The sequence below is a fragment of the Rhopilema esculentum genome, chromosome 17, assembly GCF_057945365.1.
Source record: "Rhopilema esculentum isolate cy_ngs chromosome 17, ASM5794536v1, whole genome shotgun sequence".
Classification (NCBI taxonomy): Eukaryota; Metazoa; Cnidaria; class Scyphozoa; order Rhizostomeae; family Rhizostomatidae; genus Rhopilema; species Rhopilema esculentum.
The window spans coordinates 7477656-7497760 of NC_142831.1; the positions used below are offsets into that span (position 1 = coordinate 7477656).

The 20105-nt window shown below is 35.2% G+C and overlaps 1 protein-coding gene and 1 pseudogene across 1 annotated transcript; one reads left to right on the forward strand and one right to left on the reverse strand.

Moving 5' to 3' along the window:
• Positions 1 to 705: 705 nt before the first annotated feature.
• Positions 706 to 18657, forward strand: LOC135688208 (ubiquitin-conjugating enzyme E2-17 kDa). Its single transcript, XM_065204980.2, has 6 exons — positions 706 to 864; positions 13128 to 13191; positions 13449 to 13480; positions 16734 to 16811; positions 17196 to 17301; positions 17687 to 18657. The coding sequence occupies exons 1-6, from the start codon at positions 841 to 843 to the stop codon at positions 17824 to 17826; spliced, it is 444 nt and encodes a 147-aa protein (XP_065061052.1). The 5' UTR covers positions 706 to 840; the 3' UTR covers positions 17827 to 18657.
• LOC148958181 (uncharacterized) lies at positions 6483 to 10229 on the reverse strand (annotated as a pseudogene).
• Positions 18658 to 20105: the final 1448 nt, after the last annotated feature.

A 20105-nucleotide genomic window follows, 5' to 3' on the forward strand; every position in this document is an offset into this window, starting at 1 on the left:
GAGAAGGCGAAAACAAGCAAAGAAAGGGAAAAGGATTGGTTTCAAGGGGCCAGGGATGTACACAGATGCAGTGAATGTTACCTTGAACGAACTTGACAAGGACGACAAACTGCAGATATCAAAAGTAAAAAAAAATTAAGATTGAGGCCTGACTGACTTTTTACTACAATTCTTCTTTTATTTTAGGTTTTTTACTTGATTTGGTGTTTGAAATTGAAATTCCTTTTGTTTTTCCCAACGATTCCTACATTCTGCAAAAATTCAATCCAGATGGTCGATATTTTTATAACACCACATAATTGAGATCACAACACCACAAAACAAATTTACAATACCACAAAATGGTAACAAAACCACGTTAGAATAACCCCTGTCTAAAGTTTTGTGTAGAATAACTGAGCTAATGTTGAATATTCAGCGATCAAAGATGAAAATTTTTCGATTTCACAACCCTGCCATCGATGCAAGTTTTCTCGACATCTTTAACATGAATCAGAACCACGAAAAAAACATCAAATTTCCAATTCCTGTGTGTAAGGGACATGCTAGTAGTTCTGACTATCTTTTTTCATAAAGTTCTAGGCACCCAACCCATTTCATTTAACTCTAAATGGTGTTCATCCAAAGCAAGCAAGGAAATGACATCAGCATGACGTTGTATTCTATTCATTCTCAAGCTGTACGCATGCGTAATATATGGGGCCTGGCCACGACTCGAGGCGAAGTGTTGCACACTGACTCAATCTGATAGTGAGGCGTTGGGATGAGATTCTGCTAGATTGCCGTCAATTCTAGGCTTGTCCAGTGTACTTATCACGAATAAAGAAGTCAGCAGCTATCATGGCTTTAAAGAGAATTACCAAGGTAAACTTTTTAGTTAGTTTGTAAGGGGTTTTGGGTGAGGATTTCAGTGTGGTTTTTGAACGGTTTCCGCAAAGAAGACTGAGCATCGTGTCGTAATAGGGGGAACTTTTCTGGCTTTTCTTCTGTGAACAAAAGCCTCCAATTGTTGACTTTCAATTTAAGCAATTTAATGTCCGTTCTTCACGTTTTTTTCAAAAGCATGCAGTAGCCATTCCATTATCACGAACGTTGATGTTAGCCAGTCCCTATCCACGATCAAAGGACGTCCTAGGCCCGCGCTTGCCAACTTTAGCAATGGCTAACAAATTTAGAGAATGCAGTATCCTATCAATAATTTTGGGGATTTCCCACTAACTTAAAACTAGCTTGTGGTGGACATAGCACTCGAAGAACGATCCTTAGCAAAGAAATAGTGGTTTTCTGAAGTAGACCTAACCTTATGTTGCAAAGGGAAATATTTTCTGTGCTTGTGTGGAAACGACATTTCCTTGAATTTTTTGTAATTGCTAACCCTATTGTTTTATTGATACCATTTATTAAAGAAATACGGATACTACAAGTTCAAATGAACCAAGTGACTTCCTGTTGAATTATTTAGTCTACTATGAATTCTTTTGAGATAAATCTGAATGGCCTAAGTGATGTCAAATGCATTTACCTGGTTCATTAAATTTGTTGTACATAAGTAAAATACCAAAAAATAGAACATCCCTGCATTTGAGAAGTATAATTTCTGCGTTTGTGACAATCAAGTTCTGACAGATGTTCGTGTTGATCACTACCTTGAACTCATATTGTAAATTTTACTTTATTTGGAAAAGACAAGTTCTCTAAACCCTGACTGAGTATACTTGGATACCAATTAAAATTTTTTTGTTTCCCTACATTTTACACATATAATTTGCCACTGACAAAATCTTTCAAGCCCTCCAGAGATATATTTCCAAAGATTAGGTAATTGATTTTGCTTAGTCTTTTGTACATGCTGTAATTCTACTAAGATGTCTTATCTGCCTCAATTTCTGACATTGCCCTGATTGCACATGTGTTCTGCATGTAGACAATAGCATACGCGCATTAAAAATTCAGAAAGAAGACAACCAGTTAAGCCTTGCAAATGCATCCTTATATGCCAAGGTTAATTTTCTTATTCTCCAATTTGGTGCATTCAAGCACAAGTGCTTGAGTCAAACAAAGGGAATATTTACCGCATTGACAAAGTGCAATATTTTAGACAAAAATTGTATATATTCATAATACATATCATAGTTGTTCCAGTGTATTCTTGGCTAAAGACATAAAAGTGAAAATTTATAGGTTTCGATTTGAAAATTAGTGCAAAAGAACTACCAACAGGGCATAAAAGCCCACTTGACCATGCCACCAGGCAGTCACAGGATATTTTTTATGCATAACATGTTCATAAAAAGGAAAAAACACAAAGACAAAAGTATATAATTTACCTTAGTAGTTCCCTTGTATTGGTTAAATTGATTTTTCTACCTAAGGACCCTTGAAAAATTTTTTGAAAATATATATTTGTCTGATAAAAATTTACAATTTTTCATCTGGCTTAAGAATATTCTCACCAGTTCAGTGGGGGCTCGCAAATGTATTCAATGTATTAGTCTAATACATAAAATTTTTGAATTGCACTGGTTCATTGTTAGTTGATTGAAATCAAGAAATTCTATTTTCTTATTTGTGTGCTTTATTAAATGAGGCGCTTACAAAAATAAAATTGCGTAGCATTCAAGCACAATACAACTGACATGAATCAATTGTGCCGTATTGAATTGGTGGTGATCAATGTGATTAACAGAAGTATGGCCCCTGTGAAACTGCCGAGCGGCGTCAATGTATTAGATCTCTTTTTTCAATACAACCCCTCAAAATCTCTTTGTGTTTGAGAGCTCTATGTGATGTCTATTCTTTTGTGCTACCTATCCTGTGCAGCGAATGTATTAAATCTCGTTTTCTAATACACTGGAACTACAGCTCTGAGAAAGCGGTACCGCATTTCAACAAGAAGCGAGTCACTGAAGCGTTCTCTGTTTGGTTTTAAGACCTTTTCAAAAAGTCATGAAATACAGAACTTCTGAGTCTGCCTACAAACCCTTTTCATAAATGTGTGTTGACGAAAAAAGCAAATGACTGCGCTCTTTTAAAGTCATCTTTGGTTTCAGCAAGATATCTTGGTTTCAGAAATAGTGTATTTTATTACATAATTTTAATTTTTTTCAAGTAATTTTGAATCAAAACAAAGTTGTTCCCCTTAAGTTAACACAAATCTTCCTTCTTGTTTTGAATTTTATTATGAAGTGGTTGATTCCACGCAAATGGCAAAAGAAAATTATGTATAAATTGTGAAACCCTTCCTTTTGATGTATTAAGATGAGTTTTCTAATACACCAGGGTTTAAGGAACAAACAGAGGCTGATAAGCCGTTTTGCATCGGCTTATCATGGCACCAGTGCGACCCTAACAACAAGTACCTAGCCCACAGGCCGTTAGCGAAAGGGTAGTGCATAAAATAATCCATTTTGCGTGCGATCTGGATGAAACTCGGAAAAGAGAAGTGGAGAGGCACAACCACATTTTTAGTAACATGAAAGGAACCATCTCACCTGCAAGATTTAAGATGTTGAAAAAAAATATAAAAAATTCACGTGTTTTTGTAGGTTTAGCAAATAATATAGGGATAGCTCTCTGGACAGAAACAATTTAATGAATACGCAGTGGCATGACTTATCCGACTGTTTCGATATTTTTTATCGTCAGATAGATAAAAAACCCTTAAAGTATGAATTTTGCGCAGTGCTTACTGTGACTTTGTTTTTCCACATTGTTTCACTTGTCATTACATTCTAATACAACATTTATTTGGGTGCCAGCCACCACTGCACCAGTTAGAAGATTAATATCTTAGCTAAGACCCTATTCCAGATTTATTTTGGTGTTCATGAATGAAGAATAATTCTCAGTCACCAAAACAGAAATTATTTTTGTAGTGGTAGTAAAACTGCTTGAACCTTTATAAAAGCAGCTTTTCCTTTCATTTACATAAACCTGGAAACGCATCAGTAAAGTTGTTGAAACCGGGCCATTATTTCCTTTACATACCTTTCCTGCAGGAGATTTATGCATCATTTTCTTTAATTTTAGGGAGAAGAAAATTTTTTCAAGCCCTTGCTACCAGGGTGAATTTAGACCAAATCAGTTGGCTTCATTTACTTCTCTCTGAAACAAAATTGAGAGAAGTAAATGAAGCAGACTGTGCAAATAATGCACAAATCTTTATTTATGCATGTCCCTTAAAAATACTTATGAAAAAAGAGTAAGGAAAACATCATATCTAGTCCAGAAGCATTGCCACCTGAGAAGGGACTTTACCAAACCAAATTTTTCTGAACCAGTTTTTGTAAGAACTTTGGGTGGGAGAGGTTGCTTTGGATGTTGATTGGGTGGGAGAGGTTGCTTTTCCAAGATACAGGGGGTTTTGTCCAAAAATGTGGCCTCAGAATCTCTTATGAAAAGATCAAGTTGTATTGTATCATATCTAGCAAAAATATAATCTCCAGTTGACCTAGAGTAGCACTTATGTCAGCACTGGGGCAATTGACTTATAAGAGAGGGATGAAATGGAAGATCATTTTGTTTGGAAAAAGGAATTAGTTAATCAGTTTGATCTGTGGTTTGTCTTACAACATTCTATAATGAAACTATAACAGACTTACATTAGCTTCTATTATACAGATTATAAATTCAAGATCATAAGCTGCCACATCCTAAAAATTCTCATTAATATGCACTGTCACTGAATTGTTCTGTGTCTGTATAATCTTCATATATAAACTTTCTTACCTTCTTTTATTTCTAAATATGGCTCTTCTATCTGGTTTCCAAAACTCCCAATGTATTTGGAGCATTGGATGTGCTTCCTAATGTTGAAACTGTGTAGAGGCATAGAGATAGATCAGCAGTTTTTTGTCTTTTGCCAATTTTCTTTGAAAAAACTTTCCCCTTGCATCATTCACAACATCAAATTATTTACCCTATACATCAAACATATATACTTCTCAAAATCTTTTACAACATTGCCACCCAGCTCAGCAATTGATCCAAGCCTCTTCTTAAAGGCTCTTGTACAACCAGCATGCTCAGCAGCAGTTGTCTTGAGAATTTTACTGTGTTTCGTGTTTTCATGCAGTACAATAGAGCCAGTTTTTTATGGTGGTTGCCAAGCATGTCGGTTAGTGCAAGAGCCTTTAAGATATGCTTTTGAATTTATACTCTTGAATGATTTGCATCAAAACTGGTTTGCAACAAAGTATTAAATGTTCATGGAAAAGTGGCACTGGGCTCTGCTTCTCCTTCTGATGCTTAATTTTTAACCAGTCAGGAAAGCGCCTTCAAAAATTGGAAGGTAAATCAGAAGTGTCTGATCACAATTATACTCTCTTTTTGATCCATTATCAATGGTTAGTGTGAATTGAAAGGCAGTGGGAAGTGATAAGAAATGCAAGCCACAGCTCGCATCAAGACAACCTAACTAAAAATTCTGGTGCTGGTAGTGGATAAAAAATGCTTAAAAAATTTTTTTTGCGAGCATTTTAGCCTGATTCAAATCAAGTATTCTCGCCCTTGGCATTCCAGAATTTTGATCCATTGCCATGACTCATAACCTTGAAGGTGTTGAGATTTTGTTTGAAAGAACAATCTAAATCGTTATAAGACCATTTTCAACCAGGCCAAATGCAATAATTCTGCAAATACTGTAGCTTTCCTATTCCAACCAGAAATTGCAAGACAACAAAAAACAACAGACTGCCCACTGTGAGTATGTGATACTGATAGTGATTCGCAATTTTGTGCAATCCTTTCTTGGACAATATGATCATACGTCTGAAGGAGAATGGTTGAATCCTTCTTCTCAAATAGATGCTCCTCCGTTTCTCCCTCCTATTTTCTGTTTCTGCTCTTAGTTTCAGTTTCATATATTTAAAATTCACAACATTTTTATATAATTATATATAATTTATGTATAATTTACTATACTAGCAAGTAACTAAACAACGATGAAAAATATTACAGAAAATTAATACATTGATACAGAAAATTAGTACAATATACAATACATAGGACTGGAATAAATTGTATGGAGCGAAGAACTTAAAGGAGGAGCACATCCTTCAATAGGTAATTTAATCGTGGAGATAGCCCCCTCTATCCTTCAATAAATTTGATTAAATGATTAAATGGAAATTCAATAAACCACATGAATGAATTCCAAAGTTTAGCACCAAGGTATCAAATTGACTTTAGACCATATTGAAGACTGTTTATTTGAGATATGTACACTTAGTAAGCAAAAGTATTGCACAGGTTTGACAAATGAGTTATGGGACCTCATTGTAAACAACAAGTCAATCGATAATGAAACCTCTTTTGTAAAGCCATTAGGCATCTTTTTATAGTTAAAAATCAATCAAATCAATTTTCAAAGTGTTGGCAACACTTTTAATTCAAAGATTGAAAAAATCTACTTTTTCAGAAGTAAAAAATTTTGACTTTTTATTGAACTGGATAGTCTCATGGCTTTGAATCCTTTATGAGACTTGAAGTTTATCAGAAAGTTTTGTAACAGGTACTGTTAATTTCGACATGATAAGTTCAGAAAAAACATTTGCTAAGTCGCATTTAGGTGTTGGAGTACCAAGTTGATCATAAATGGCCTTGTATTTTGTGGAAAGTGGCATAATTTAAGCCATTTTATTAAGCCTACTATATTAAAGCTATTGAGGCACTTGGGTGAACCTGTTTAACACAAAAAATTTGGTGTTTTTACTTAATGAGAGGGCGAAATGTTGTTTTACGTAATTTGCAGCATTTTTTGTTTCCATTACAACAGTTGTAATCAGTGGGAAAAGATGGGTTTGACAATTTGTGACACATTTTATTGATTGAATTCTGCTGCAACATATCACGAATCGGCCGCTGCCACCAGGCCCATTACAGCTCCAAAAATTGTTGACCAAAACGAGTAGAATTTTCTCCAACAAAAGTTAAGAAAACGAGCAGTTCTAGACACCCAAGCATAAAGTAAGTACCCCCCGAGTTCATTGTAGTAAGACATCGCAAATTGGTGCAAAAATTAACTTTTTTATTGCAAACGTTTCACAGGTATTTCAATCATCATGACTCAATTTTTGTGATTTTGCAAATGTCAAGATTGTTTAGAAATGTGCAAAAATCAAGGTTATTCTTGCATTCACTATTTTCAGCATCAAATCTTGATAAATTTTCTAACATATTCCAGTTAAAAAGTCATTTTATAACTTATGGAACTTGCTATGACAACTTGAATTCTGGTTCGCTAAAATTTGTTGCTGCAGTGCTGCCATTTCTGTTTCAGCCTGTGCAATACTTTTGCTCGTGTATAACACCTTGACCTGCCTGTCTTGTGTAATACTAATGAACAGATTGATTGAATTTAAAGAAGTTATGAAAGCAACTAGGTGAAGCTTTGTTAATTGAGTCAAAAGAAGATTAAAAGTCTGAGTTCTAAGATTTCAGAAAGTTTGAGAAGTTTAAGATCTTTAAAAATTGGTAGAGAGGGTGACAAGCAAGGCTGAAATGAGAAAACTCTGACTGTTTTTTCTGTAATTTAAAAGTTGGGTCAATGTATGATGCATATGTTTGACCCTAGACAATAAGGCCATATTGCATTGTACAAGCAAAGTAAAACATCTAATGAAAGTAAGTTTCTTTTTTTGAAAAACATCCCACAAGTTCTGGATAATTTTTTAGAAAGTTCACTGAGATGGTATTTCCAGCTTAGGTGTTCATCTAAGAGGAGTCCTAAGAGCTTAACAAACTTAACCCTTTTAATATGTTTTTCCCTATTTCTATTGTAGAATCAGAAGAAATATTCCTAGAAGAGGAATGAAAGATAATTTAGTCAATCATCAATGTTTAATGACAACCTTTTAGCATCAAGCCATTTTTTGTAGCTCTAAGTTCTTTATTAGCAATTTTAAATGAACAAGATAAATCTTTGGATCCACAGTATATGTTTGTATCATCAGCACAGAGATAGAATTTAAGTTTCTTAGAAGCATTTGGCTGATGTAGATAAGAAGAAGTAATGGGCCAAGTACAGAACCTTGTGTTTCACCACAAGTAATTGAAATTAAGTTGGAATTACTTCCATTGACAGAAACATATTGCTTTCTGTCAAGAGCACAACCATGCACACCATAGTGCTCAAATTTCGATAACAAAATTTTCTAATTAACTGTATCAAAAGCCGTTTACATTGAGCACTATGGTGTACGTGGTTGTGCCCTTGACAGAAAGCATTATGTTTCTGTCAATGGAAGTAATTCCAACTTAATTTCAATTACTTGTGGTGAAACACAAAGTTCTGTACTTGGCCCACTACTTCTTCTTATCTACATCAGCCAAATGCTTCTAAGAAACTTAAATTCTATCTCTGTGCTGATGATACAAACATCTACTGTGGATCCAAAGATTTATCTTGTTCATTTAAAATTGCTAATAAAGAACTTAGAGCTACAAAAAATGGCTTGATGCTAAAAGGTTGTCATTAAACATTGGTGATTGACTATATTATCTTTCATTCCTCAACAACCAAATCTTTTATTGTCAATTGTGTTTCTCACAGCTTCTGTCAAACTTACTAGGGCATGGTCAAAGGAATGGTTTTCTTGAAATCCAAATTGTAAAGAATAAAAAATATTATTTAGTTCAAGGAATCTATACAGTCATCTGTTCATTAACTTGGCCTATAACTAGATGGTAGCTCCGGATTCCCTTTTTTGAAAAGAGTTATCACCTTATCTATCTATAGACAGTTCAGGCATTGGCAGCTTTAGTGTATATGTTATCAACAACTGATGCTCTATGTTCCGAGCTTCTCTTGGGAGACTTCTTCTTTGAGGCCTGCCATCTGGGGGCTTATCCTTAATTATCAACCTATTTCTCAAAAAAGGCAAGTTTACCTGCTTCTCTAGCTTTCTTCAACTTTGGTACGAAAGCGTTCCTCGTGTCCAAAGTTCTTTTGCTGAAATCTCCTATAAACTTGATTCCAGACGAATTGATCTTGCAGCTTTTATGATATTCTCTTTCTGCTTACAGTTCTTAATAATGGCAGTTATTGGTCTGGGCCTGGCTTTCACCTTAAACCCATCTGGGCGTGTGAATATTTCCCTTTTTTGACCAACTCTATGTGCACACTCAATTTCTATCTCTTCTTCAGTTATAAACGATTCCTTTACTTGATTTTTAAAGAATTTCTCAGACTGATCCCATGTCTCACCTGACTCACTTCCTGGCATTCCTAACAGCTTGAGGTTATTCCTTGTGCTTTGATTTTCCAGGTACTCGCTTAGGTTATACAAAGAGTCTATGGCCGTTGATCGAGATTTTAAATGGACGGCCTCTGAAGTGCTTGCCTCTACTGACTTTACTTTCGCTTGAATGTCTTCAATCTCCTTTGAGAAATATTGAAGACTTGCTTCGATGTCACCATTTTCATTTTTGATGTACTTTATTTCCTCATTAATTTGACAAGTTAATAACTGCACAACGGACCGAAAGCTTTCCAGCTAAACAGCTTCCTCACTGTCGAAATTGTAACAAATTCAACGACTTGTAAACAATAAACCAAATGAACCATATTCTGAAACTAACTAATTTTTTTATTTTTGTAAAAACAGAACGCAGTATGAACTTGAGATTCGATAGGCCTAGAATCATGTGCACGTAGGCGGTGGGCCTAAGCTTACCAATCTCGAATGGCTGCTTCAGCAATTACATATTTACATGAACCGCTCTCTGTGCTTACCGACATGATCATACTTTTATTCAAAGCCTCAAATGCTAAGATATTTGTTATCGTTGCTTTCTCAACTTTGTTCAAATCCACAGAAACACAGATACCTCAGTCAGAGCTGCTGCACACGTCCTCTGACTGTTGCCACATTCAATGGACACGAACGAATAGTATGACCATGTTTCTCACACCTTTTGCATGTCAACGCTTTTCTCTTTGATGCTATAATCGGATATGATTGAACTAACATTCTTGTAAATAAATAAAGTGTGTTCAGTCTTATTGAACATTGCCTTGCCCTGGCTGATGGACCAGATTTGTAGGCACAAATATGCTTTTTCCAAGCCTCACCAGACTGTTCGGTATGTATAGCAATTGCCTTCCCATTTCTCAGTGAGAACATCTCCCACGAATGAGCACATATTTGATGAACACTTGGTGCAATCATTGCAAATGGGAAGTGTTGTTTGTAGTATACCAACAATTGCTGTCCTAGCGACTTAACCATTTCTACCTAAACAATTTTTGTCACATCACATTGCTGGGTGATAGACAGCATTTTGTTGAAATAAGACAACAATTCTGCAAATGCTTCACGGTCAGACGATTTACGAATGACGTTGCAGATTGAAGCCCTATGCTTGGAGCTGAAGCCCTATGCTTGGAGCTGAAGAACCTGTCTGCAATTGGACCAGTGTTAGTGTTGCCTCCAATTTGAGGGGTCACTGACCTGGGGGCCCATGGCTGAAGGGGCCCATGGCTGAAGGGGCCCATAAATATTAACTCAGTTAAAAATTTAGAAGTGCTGATTCGGCCTCTTTATCACAACCTGTCAATAATAGTAACAATAATAACAAAAGCCTATGAATGAAATTTAGTAGAAGCAGAAACAGTATTAAACCCATTATGTTATCTCAAACAGAGCTAGTAGCTTTAGGTTATTTTCTGGTAAATTATCAAAACGATTGTTCGTTATCAGTGAATGTATTTAAGAAATGCCTTTCTGGCCTTGCATCTGCAAAATGGCCAATTATCAAGATTACTGCTTTGAACGACCTTAAAATGTTCCACAAGCTAGCAATGTCCGTTTTTGATTCTGGAGAGATACAAAGCTTTTTGCACTTCATCTATTGCTTTTAGGACAGAATGTAACTTTGGCATGCAGGCTGAACAGCCGCGATTTTTTGCGCACCACCTTGTTTGAGTGCAAAGGGCCAGCAATAAATTTCTTAAGATATTTCCCATCTTGGTGGGCTTGAGCCCGAAATTTGAAAAGCTTCTCAAATGTTACCTAAAAATTGTTACTGCATCTGGGACCTGGGAGACCTTAAGCACTAGTACGACACACAAATTGTGGCACTTGAATCTATTTGCAACAGTGTACCAGTTTATATATATATTTTAAATTTAAATAAATGCATATTTTATGGTTAAGAAACTTTATTTTTATGCATTATGGCGTTAGTATAACAGCAAGATATAATAATAGCTCTGATATATCAATTTTCTTTAAATAGAATTTGAATTGACGCACCTAATACCCACCAGAAAAATTTTAGTGAAAAAGCCACCAGAGCAATTTTGTCTACCATCGAAAATTTATGAGGAAGTATCCTCCATACCCCCCGAGAAGAGTCTGCCTCAAACGCGCCTTGCTATTTATCTTTGGTCCTGCCCCAGGGCCCATTGATCCTTTCCGCGGCCATGCTAACGACTATTAAAAGGCAACTTGACCAAGCATGATAAATAATCTGTAAGTTTTTAGATCCTTTTAAAGGGCTAAAGATCTTTCCAAGAAATGTTAAACCAAATCTCTTTTTCTCACAACCAGGCTTTCAAAATGCAACTAAAAATCTTAGATTAACCACCTTCTTTAACAAAGGGCTCTCTTAGATAAAGTTAATGGGTGTCAATGCATAATTTGTATATTCAATTTCTACCCATAGAACAAAGAAAACCTAAAAGCTATCAAATTTACATGTTCTTATTCAATTTTAACCAAGAGACTTAATGTAACTGAAATAAATACAGGCCTCCCAGTCGGTCCTAAATCCCTGAAAATCCTCAAATTTAGCCATTTTGGTCAAAACTCATAAAACATACCTCAAGTTTGTCAAAGAATCCTAAATTCCTTAAATTTCCATTGGCCTTATTCTGGCTTGTTTTTCGATGACGTGTTTTTTATTTATATTTGAAGATTATGAACTTTGGTGTTTAAAAAACCTTTAAGAAACTAAGCATTGAGATCAGCAAAAATAGAGAAACCGGGTACTTATCTATAACCTAGCTCCTTATGAAAAATGCGTGTGTGTGATGGGTAGATAAAAGATTTGAAGTTGGCATGAACTAGGGCAAAGCCAAAACACTTTTTCGAAGAGGTACAGAAATGACTTTTGCTGAAAAAAGACGTATCTCACTCTTAAAGAGACACTGACGCAAACTTTTTCATCCAAAGATTTCAACGATAATTTACGAGCCATATGTTGTTAGAAAATATCTTTTGTTTCTCTGCACTCACTGTGGAAGTAAAGTTTCGAGACTTTGAAGATATGGGATATAACTTTTTGATATCCCACCTTTTTTCTGGTCTGCTGCACGGAAAGAAAGAGTTTGACGTCATTTTGCAGTTCTCAGTCGGAGCTTATTTCCCCGGCTGGTTGAATCGGTGGCTATCGTTTCTTTCCTTTCGCTTGTAATGGAAGATCGAGGACGCGATTGACTGTTGTTGTGGAGGTGGAAGTAAAAGAAACGTCTTTCCTGCTTGTATTGTCATCGGTATATACGAGCAAATCTTGTTCCCGTGTTATGACACGCTCAAACCCTTTCTCGCACAAACCCTTTCTCGCACAAACCCTTTCTCGCACAAACCCTTTCTCGCACCATGGTTGTACCGAAATCATAACCCTATATTTCTGCCCCTGTCTCGTTTTACACAAAAATTTTGTTCCCACAAAATACAAAATTTCTACATAGACCAACCTCCATGCATTCGGAATATCACTTAATGATTATAATTCTTTGCGTTAGTGCCTCTTTAAAAGAGTGTGGCCATAAGATGAATAGTCTTATATTCTGCTTTTATATGTTTCTATTACAAAATTCATACTTTAGTGGGATAATTTGAAATTTCAACTGCTACAGAAATATTAAAACAATTATTCTACAGGGTGAGAAAAAAGTCTTCTTCTCCTGGAAAAATCCTTCAATGTGCCAATGGATAGAGTGTGAGTGGGTGCAGCGCCCCCATACCCCCCTCCCTCAATAAAAATACATAACAGTAATATTTGTTAAAGGAATCATGGCTAACTCGGATTACTTTATGGTTTGGATTACTTTGTCTAAAAAGTTGTAAAATGTAATCAGTACTTCACATCTATTTTGATTTGATTTAAATTTTTATTTTTAGGAATATAAAGATATTGAAAGAGATCCTCCTGCGCAATGTTCAGCTGGACCTGTTGGAGATGATAGTAAGATGAGATACTGCATCAATTCTAATTTTTTGTTCAAAAGAAATCAAAAACACAATTTGTGTCTGCTTTAACAAAATGTACTTGAGAAAATTATTCTTTTGCTTTGGAAAGGAAATATTTTTGTCTTGTTAGGTTATGTATGGAAACTTTGTCAAGATTTATGAGATTTATGAGATTTGCAAGCTGTGTTGAAGGAACTGCAACGAGGTTTCTATGCAAAAATGTGACACTTTCATTGTGACTTTCTTTTGTAGTGTTTCATTGGCAAGCAACCATAATGGGGCCTGTAAGTATCAATATTCATTTGATTTAATCTTCAGTCTTTCTTTTTTTGCTTGGGTTATATTGCATTGCAATCTGTTACATGAAAATTACCTTCAAAGTAGAAAGAACAATGGCAGAACCTGTTGTATCTGGAAATCATCTGTCACTGGAAATCATCATTTTGAAAAAAAGATATACCTTGTTTGTTACTTCAAGAACTTTGTCAAATCTTCATACAGGGATGTTGGAAGCATTTCAAAGTTGGTGAGGCACATGTGTGAAAAGGCACCATGTCACGAAAGGGGGCACTACTTGAAAGAAGTTAATTTTTAGGAAAGTTTATTCTATGATAAGGCTCCTGTTAATTGGAAACTCTTGTTGGTAAATTCTAATCAAAGTTTAGGCAGATGTAGATTTTGGCTATTTCTTGTTGGATATTTTGGACCCCTGAGCAAATTTCAAGCTAAAATTTCAAGTTAGGCTTTTGCCAGTGGAGCTGCTATAAAGCCCTTACGGTGGAAACTGTTGAATAAAGTATCATTATCTGCTCATATTTTAAGTTTTCTTCAAAGCGGCAAACAAATTTTTCTTCAAAGCCAAAGTACAATACTCTATCTTTGGTGGGTCATTCCACCTGTAATATACTGTGTCTGATTTTGACATCGATTCCTTTCTCAGAGTATTCCCCTATTTCCCTAGAGCCTATTTCCAATTCACGCTGCTTCTGTTTCCAATGAACTCTGCTTCAAATTCTTCATAATCTTATAGTAGTTTATGGAAGGGCTTCGATAATTCCTTTGATGGTACATGGTCAACTGAGTTTCCATTTTGGTTCGCGACTATCGCTTTATCGCCACATGCATCTATCGCTTTAATTAGCTCACTGAACATTGATGAAACCAATAAATGAGGTTTAGTCTGGCTCTGAGGTACTTACTTCTGCGGCTAATGGCATGGAAACGAATGCCATTGAAGGAGAGAAGTGTTTGGGTGAAAGAAATGTACATCTAAATGAGAGTTAGAAGAGTGTAGAATCAAATGGTACGGGATTGCGACTTTGTGGCAGGGAAATCTTTTAAACCTCTTGCCGAGATTTTCTTTACCTACCCCCAGTGGCAAAGCTGGACTCCCACGGATGGTTGTGTTCATTGGCCACTGTGCAACAAAAATGCACCTCTGCAATAATATTTGAAAAAAAATATTCTAGTGAAAATTCTAGTGAAAAACTACAGCAACACATCATATATAATCTAAAATAGATATTTATATACCTTTTGCCCGACATGTTCATATTATTTTCGTCTTGTTATCATGTGCTCTGTTATCAATATATATATTGATTAATTTATTGACTGATTGAGTTGAATGGGTTCAGTGTGCAAAAGTTGGAAAGTTGGTTTCCTGTGTACCGGATGCCAAAATTTTCCATTGCAGTTGTGACCCAGCCCGGGCCAGCGAGAGATTTTGGAGGCCTTAGGGCAAATGTGAAAGCAGAGGGCCTATGTGACCGGAGCGAGCAAAAAAATGTTGCAACCACACCCTTCATATTTGCCTAAGTGACTGCATTCATCTGTCAATTAACAATTGGCCAATCAGTGAGCATGATGCCTCTCGTATGCTTATCAATTGGGTAATATTGATACAAACCGAAGATGCAGCCAATGCGAGCAAAGCAAGCAGAAAATTCACGTGACAATGCCCTTTACATGACCTTAAAATACAAAGTATTGATATAAATACAAAGTACTAGGATAAAAATTACTTCAAGTTCAAAATATTGTTTGCAGTCATTTCTTGCGATTGTTAAAAGAATTTTATTATTTCTACTAAATGGAATTCGCTGCCTAAAGGGCACTCTAGACCTCAAGGACCTGGATCAGATTGCCTCACTCTCGCGGCCCTGAAAGCAATTAGTAATCTATGAATAAAACCCTTTCCCATTATTAATCTTTGTGAGGATCCTACTTGCTTTGTAGGTTGTATCTGTATTGTTCTTGAAGTTGCCGAAATTTTCTACACCTACCCCATTTCTTTGTATATTTCGTAATACTTTTTATACTGACCACAGGCCTTTTCAAATTTTCCCTTAAAGTCTTTACTTGCGGCCATCTTGCCCATCTTTACGAAAACTTTCTCAATTTGTCATGTGCTTTTGTCATAATTCAATTGAAACAATTCCCTTCTCGTTGAGGGTTAGGTTAAACAAAGGAATAAGCGATGGAAAAGTCGATGAATGTCAGAATCTTTTGATGTTCATCACCTTCTTCATCGCTTTGATTTTTGGACGACGAGGGCTGAAATTTCTTAGCTGTGCTATGAGTTTTTGTTTCTTGTAAAAAATTGGCGACGAGTAAGGCGATGACTTTTTATCATGCAGAGAGAACCAGGCATGCAGATTCTTTTACGAGGGACAGTAAAAATGTTTTACATCTGCCACTCGGAAACAACCATAAAATCTGAACAGTAAATTTTTGTTTGTTCAGTTGGATCTGATTTACTGAAACTGAGATAAGAAAATAATGATGGATAGCGATTAATTAGAGGACCATACAATTCTCTTTCAGTTTTAAACGCTTTATGCCTTTAAGTTTTCAGTCCATACTAATCCAAAATTTTCTGTAAACTCGTTGTGCTTTGTTACATATTTTAGAAATAATTTTAAAGGTTTTTGGTTATAAACAAAGAGTCATTAAAATCTACTTTTCTCTTTCTGAGAATATTTAAACCAGGCCATTGTGGTCTCGCTCTAATAATTATTTCTATTAGACCCCCTTCCTCCTTTTCGTTTCGAAATTTAAATACCTTAATTACCCACATGATCCTAAACTTGAATAAGCTGATAAAGAATTAGGTGAGTATTATTTTGCCGTATGCTAGACTGCGAAACTTCCTTGACTACTAGCCTCCTTCCATATCGATTGTAAACGGGTATATAATGGACAGAAAAAGCGAGTGAAATTGCCGACACAAATGAATTAGGCTTGATAAAATAGGCCGACGGCAAAGTTAAAAAAATATAGGCTTGAGCAGAAGCTAAAAGCTACTGCTTATTCATCATATATTGGTTGCTGACAAGGGGACTATTGAAAGTGCCATTTTTTTCTCTTGTGAAACTTTCGATCTTTGTCTTGGTAAGAATCTGTGCTCACCTGTTGGTGAATACCACCGTTAAAAGGAACGTCATACAATTATGCTCTCCATTGACTATGTTGACCTTTAAACAAAACGTGATAAAACCTAAAGAACTTATGTTGTATTTTTATTGTATTTTTCAGCCTGAAAGTCCATACCAAGGAGGAGTGTTTTTTTTAACAATACACTTTCCAACAGATTATCCATTTAAACCCCCAAAGGTAACTAGTAAGCACATAAAGGTGTAGTTTTACGTATTTTCATTTGTGGTTCACTAGCAACTTATATGAAAAGTCTTAAGTAGCAATTGCACTTCCTTTTTGTCATTCATTGTAAACACGAAGAATGTTTCTAAATCAGTCGGTCATTAATGCTGCTGGTTGATATACCAGTTTTTACATCAATCTTCCTTTCCGCGATTTTCTAACACATTTTCTCGCTCTTTATTATCCAACAAGTTTGCTTAGCTAATTTTGTTTGTTGTTCTTCTAATTAGTCGTTGCCACTGGCTATAGGAAGCTCCAATTATTTTGTAAAATTTTAGCGTAGATACAAAGCCTGAAAATAGCTTTGTTTAACAATTACTAAAACCGTTTTTTCTGCAGGTTGCATTCACAACCAAAATTTACCATCCAAATATAAACAGCAATGGTAGTATTTGTCTTGATATACTAAGGTCACAGTGGAGTCCGGCTTTAACTATTTCAAAAGGTGTGTTGAATTTTTATTATATTTTACTAGCAAAAGTCTGAAGAGAAAGTTAAAGGATCTAGAGTTTGCGTGACATATCTTTAAAAACAATGTTCGCAAATGCAAGTTTTTGTCATGCAAATATTTTCCCATCATTTCCCAATGAAGCAAATCAGTTTCATTTGTAGCGAGGTTGTTAGAGGGCATCTAAAATGATATTGGGAACTTTGATTTAATTCTGTAAATTTAAAGAAATTCTATTCCTAATGCAGCTGTTGAGAATTAGTCATTAAGTACCAAAAACAGAGAGTAGATTTAGTTGATTTTCATGTAGTTTCTGTCATTTTTATCGACTTTTTTGTTTTTTTTATATGATTTATATCTGCATTGAAACTTTGTGTTGCAGTACTGCTTTCCATATGCTCTTTGCTCTGTGACCCAAACCCTGACGACCCATTAGTACCGGAGATAGCAAGGACATTTAAAACGGATAGAGGCAAGTACACAGAAACTGCAAAAGAGTGGACCAAGAAATATGCAATGTGACATGGACAAGGTCGGTATTTAGCATATCAAATCACTGTGCGTTATCATACCTAAAAGCAGAGTGATAACGTAAATTTTGCTATTTTAGGCAGATTCAAAAGCTTTAAAAACTTCTTGATGTAATTCAAACAGAAAAGTCGAAGATTTGTTGATTGTAAATACCCTTTGTTAGGTAACCTGTCCCTTTTCTGTCTTTCCTGTTCTGTTATAAAACCAAAGCAAGAGATAGTTCTCACGATGTACTACCTTATGAAATCATGTTAGTATAGGGCAAATTAGTGCTAGGTAACTCAAAGTCCCTTCTATTGCTTTTACTCACAAAAGAGAGAATAAAGTAAAATGTCCACTATTGCACCCTCTTTCAAATTTATTATCACAATTTATTGCATTTTCTTCACTGCTCGCACCAAGAACATATCACCTTCTGTTTTTTTGTGAAATAAAAATGCATCTGCCTTACCTGATATGTTTGGTCATGTCATATTTGTTTGATCAAACCATAAAAATTACAGTGAAAAACATTATCATACCTAATAATTGCTCCTTAAGAAAGCCCATAAGGCTAAGGTTGTTTTATGTAGCAGTTGTAAACTGTGTCAGTGACTATTTACACTGTTGTATTTTGTCAAGGCATTTTCTTCGAGTTGTTTACTCTGTCCAGTGATAAGTAGGTTAGTCGTGAGAGCAGCCCCTGGCAAAAGCCTTGCCTCCAAGTTGCATTATTTTGTTTATTGTAATGCTTAATCTTCCTTGTTATAAACTGCACAAATGTTTGGATGTACGTCATTGTCCTGGTAATCTTTGAATGTCTTGTTTGATATCTCTTATTCATTTTGGTATCTCTTATTCATTTTGATATCTCTTATTCATCTGATTACAAAATCGAGTCCATTTTTTAAATACATCACTTACTTCATTATGGATGATAAGGTAGAACATTGGGTTCACTTTTAAAATTAGGTAGTGTTAGAAACACCAAAAGAAGCACTTTTCTCAATCCTGTAACCCTTCCTATGAATTGGAGCTGGTTGAAACAGTTCATAAGGATTAACAACGAAATTTCACGTCTAGGTATTTTATTACTTTCATGCTACAATTGGCTGGAAGTAGCAAATTGAGTAAAAGTTTGATCGGTGAGAAATTGTCAACTACAAACTCGAAGTTTTACAAGAAACTATGCATCTGTTCCACTTGAACCCGCACCTGTTTTATTTGATAAATAATTTCAGCAAAGGTTGTGCTGCCAATTGTCATTTTTCTGTCTTTCGAAGCAGTATCTGAATGAATTCAAACAAACGATTTTGAACCTTAAAAACATTTAATTTAAAAAAGCTTTATGTTTGGGTCTAAGTTTCAAAGTACTTGATGGTGACTCTAGGTAGGGTAGCAAACGTGTGTTAATATGTTTTTCGCGGTTAAACCAATGTCAGCTAAGATAAGAACAAGGAAATTTGTTGGTCAAAACTGGGAAAGTCTGCAGGTTATTTTACAGCAATTTCCACAACAATTTATAAAAGTATTGTAAGGACTTAAGAATTTGGTACAATTCAATTTTTGAACTCTAGAAGCCTTGAAACTCACAAGAAGAAGTCGTTTAGATGGCTTGATGATTTAAGGATCAGTCAGAGGCAATCATGCCTTTTTTCAAAAATTATGAAAAAAGACGATAAGTCATAAAGATGCCATACAAAGTCATTTTTCAACCGTGCAATTTTGCAAGAAACGTAAGGTTGTAAGCTTACATGAAAATCGTCTGCCTGAAAAATTATTTCTTCAAAAAATGATTCTCTATTCACTGCCATGCTATATATAGCCTTGTCTTTTTGCCAAAAATGGACTTACATAGAAAATGCTTTGATCAAAAACTGCCCAATAAATGTTTTCAAGTGAACCTAAGAGTATTTTAAAGTGATTTGGAACATTAATGATAAGTTTTGAAGGGAAAAGAGTTTGGTCAAAAATGATTATTTTCCTAAGCCTATAACCTTGCTTTTTGCCAAAAATCGGCAGTTTTTCACAGAAAATTGTTTGATCCAAAAGTACCAAAATGTGTCTTAAAACAAATCTACGTGTATTTTAAAATGATTTGGAACATAAATGATCAGTTTTGAAAGAGAAAAAAGCTTGGTCAAAAATGGTTATTTTCCTAAGCCTATAACCTTGCTTTTTGCCAAAAATCGGCAGTTTTTCACAGACAATTTTTTTCATCAAATAGTACCTAAAAAGTGTTTCAAAACAAATCTAAGTTTATTTTAAAGTGATTTGGAAAATTAATGATA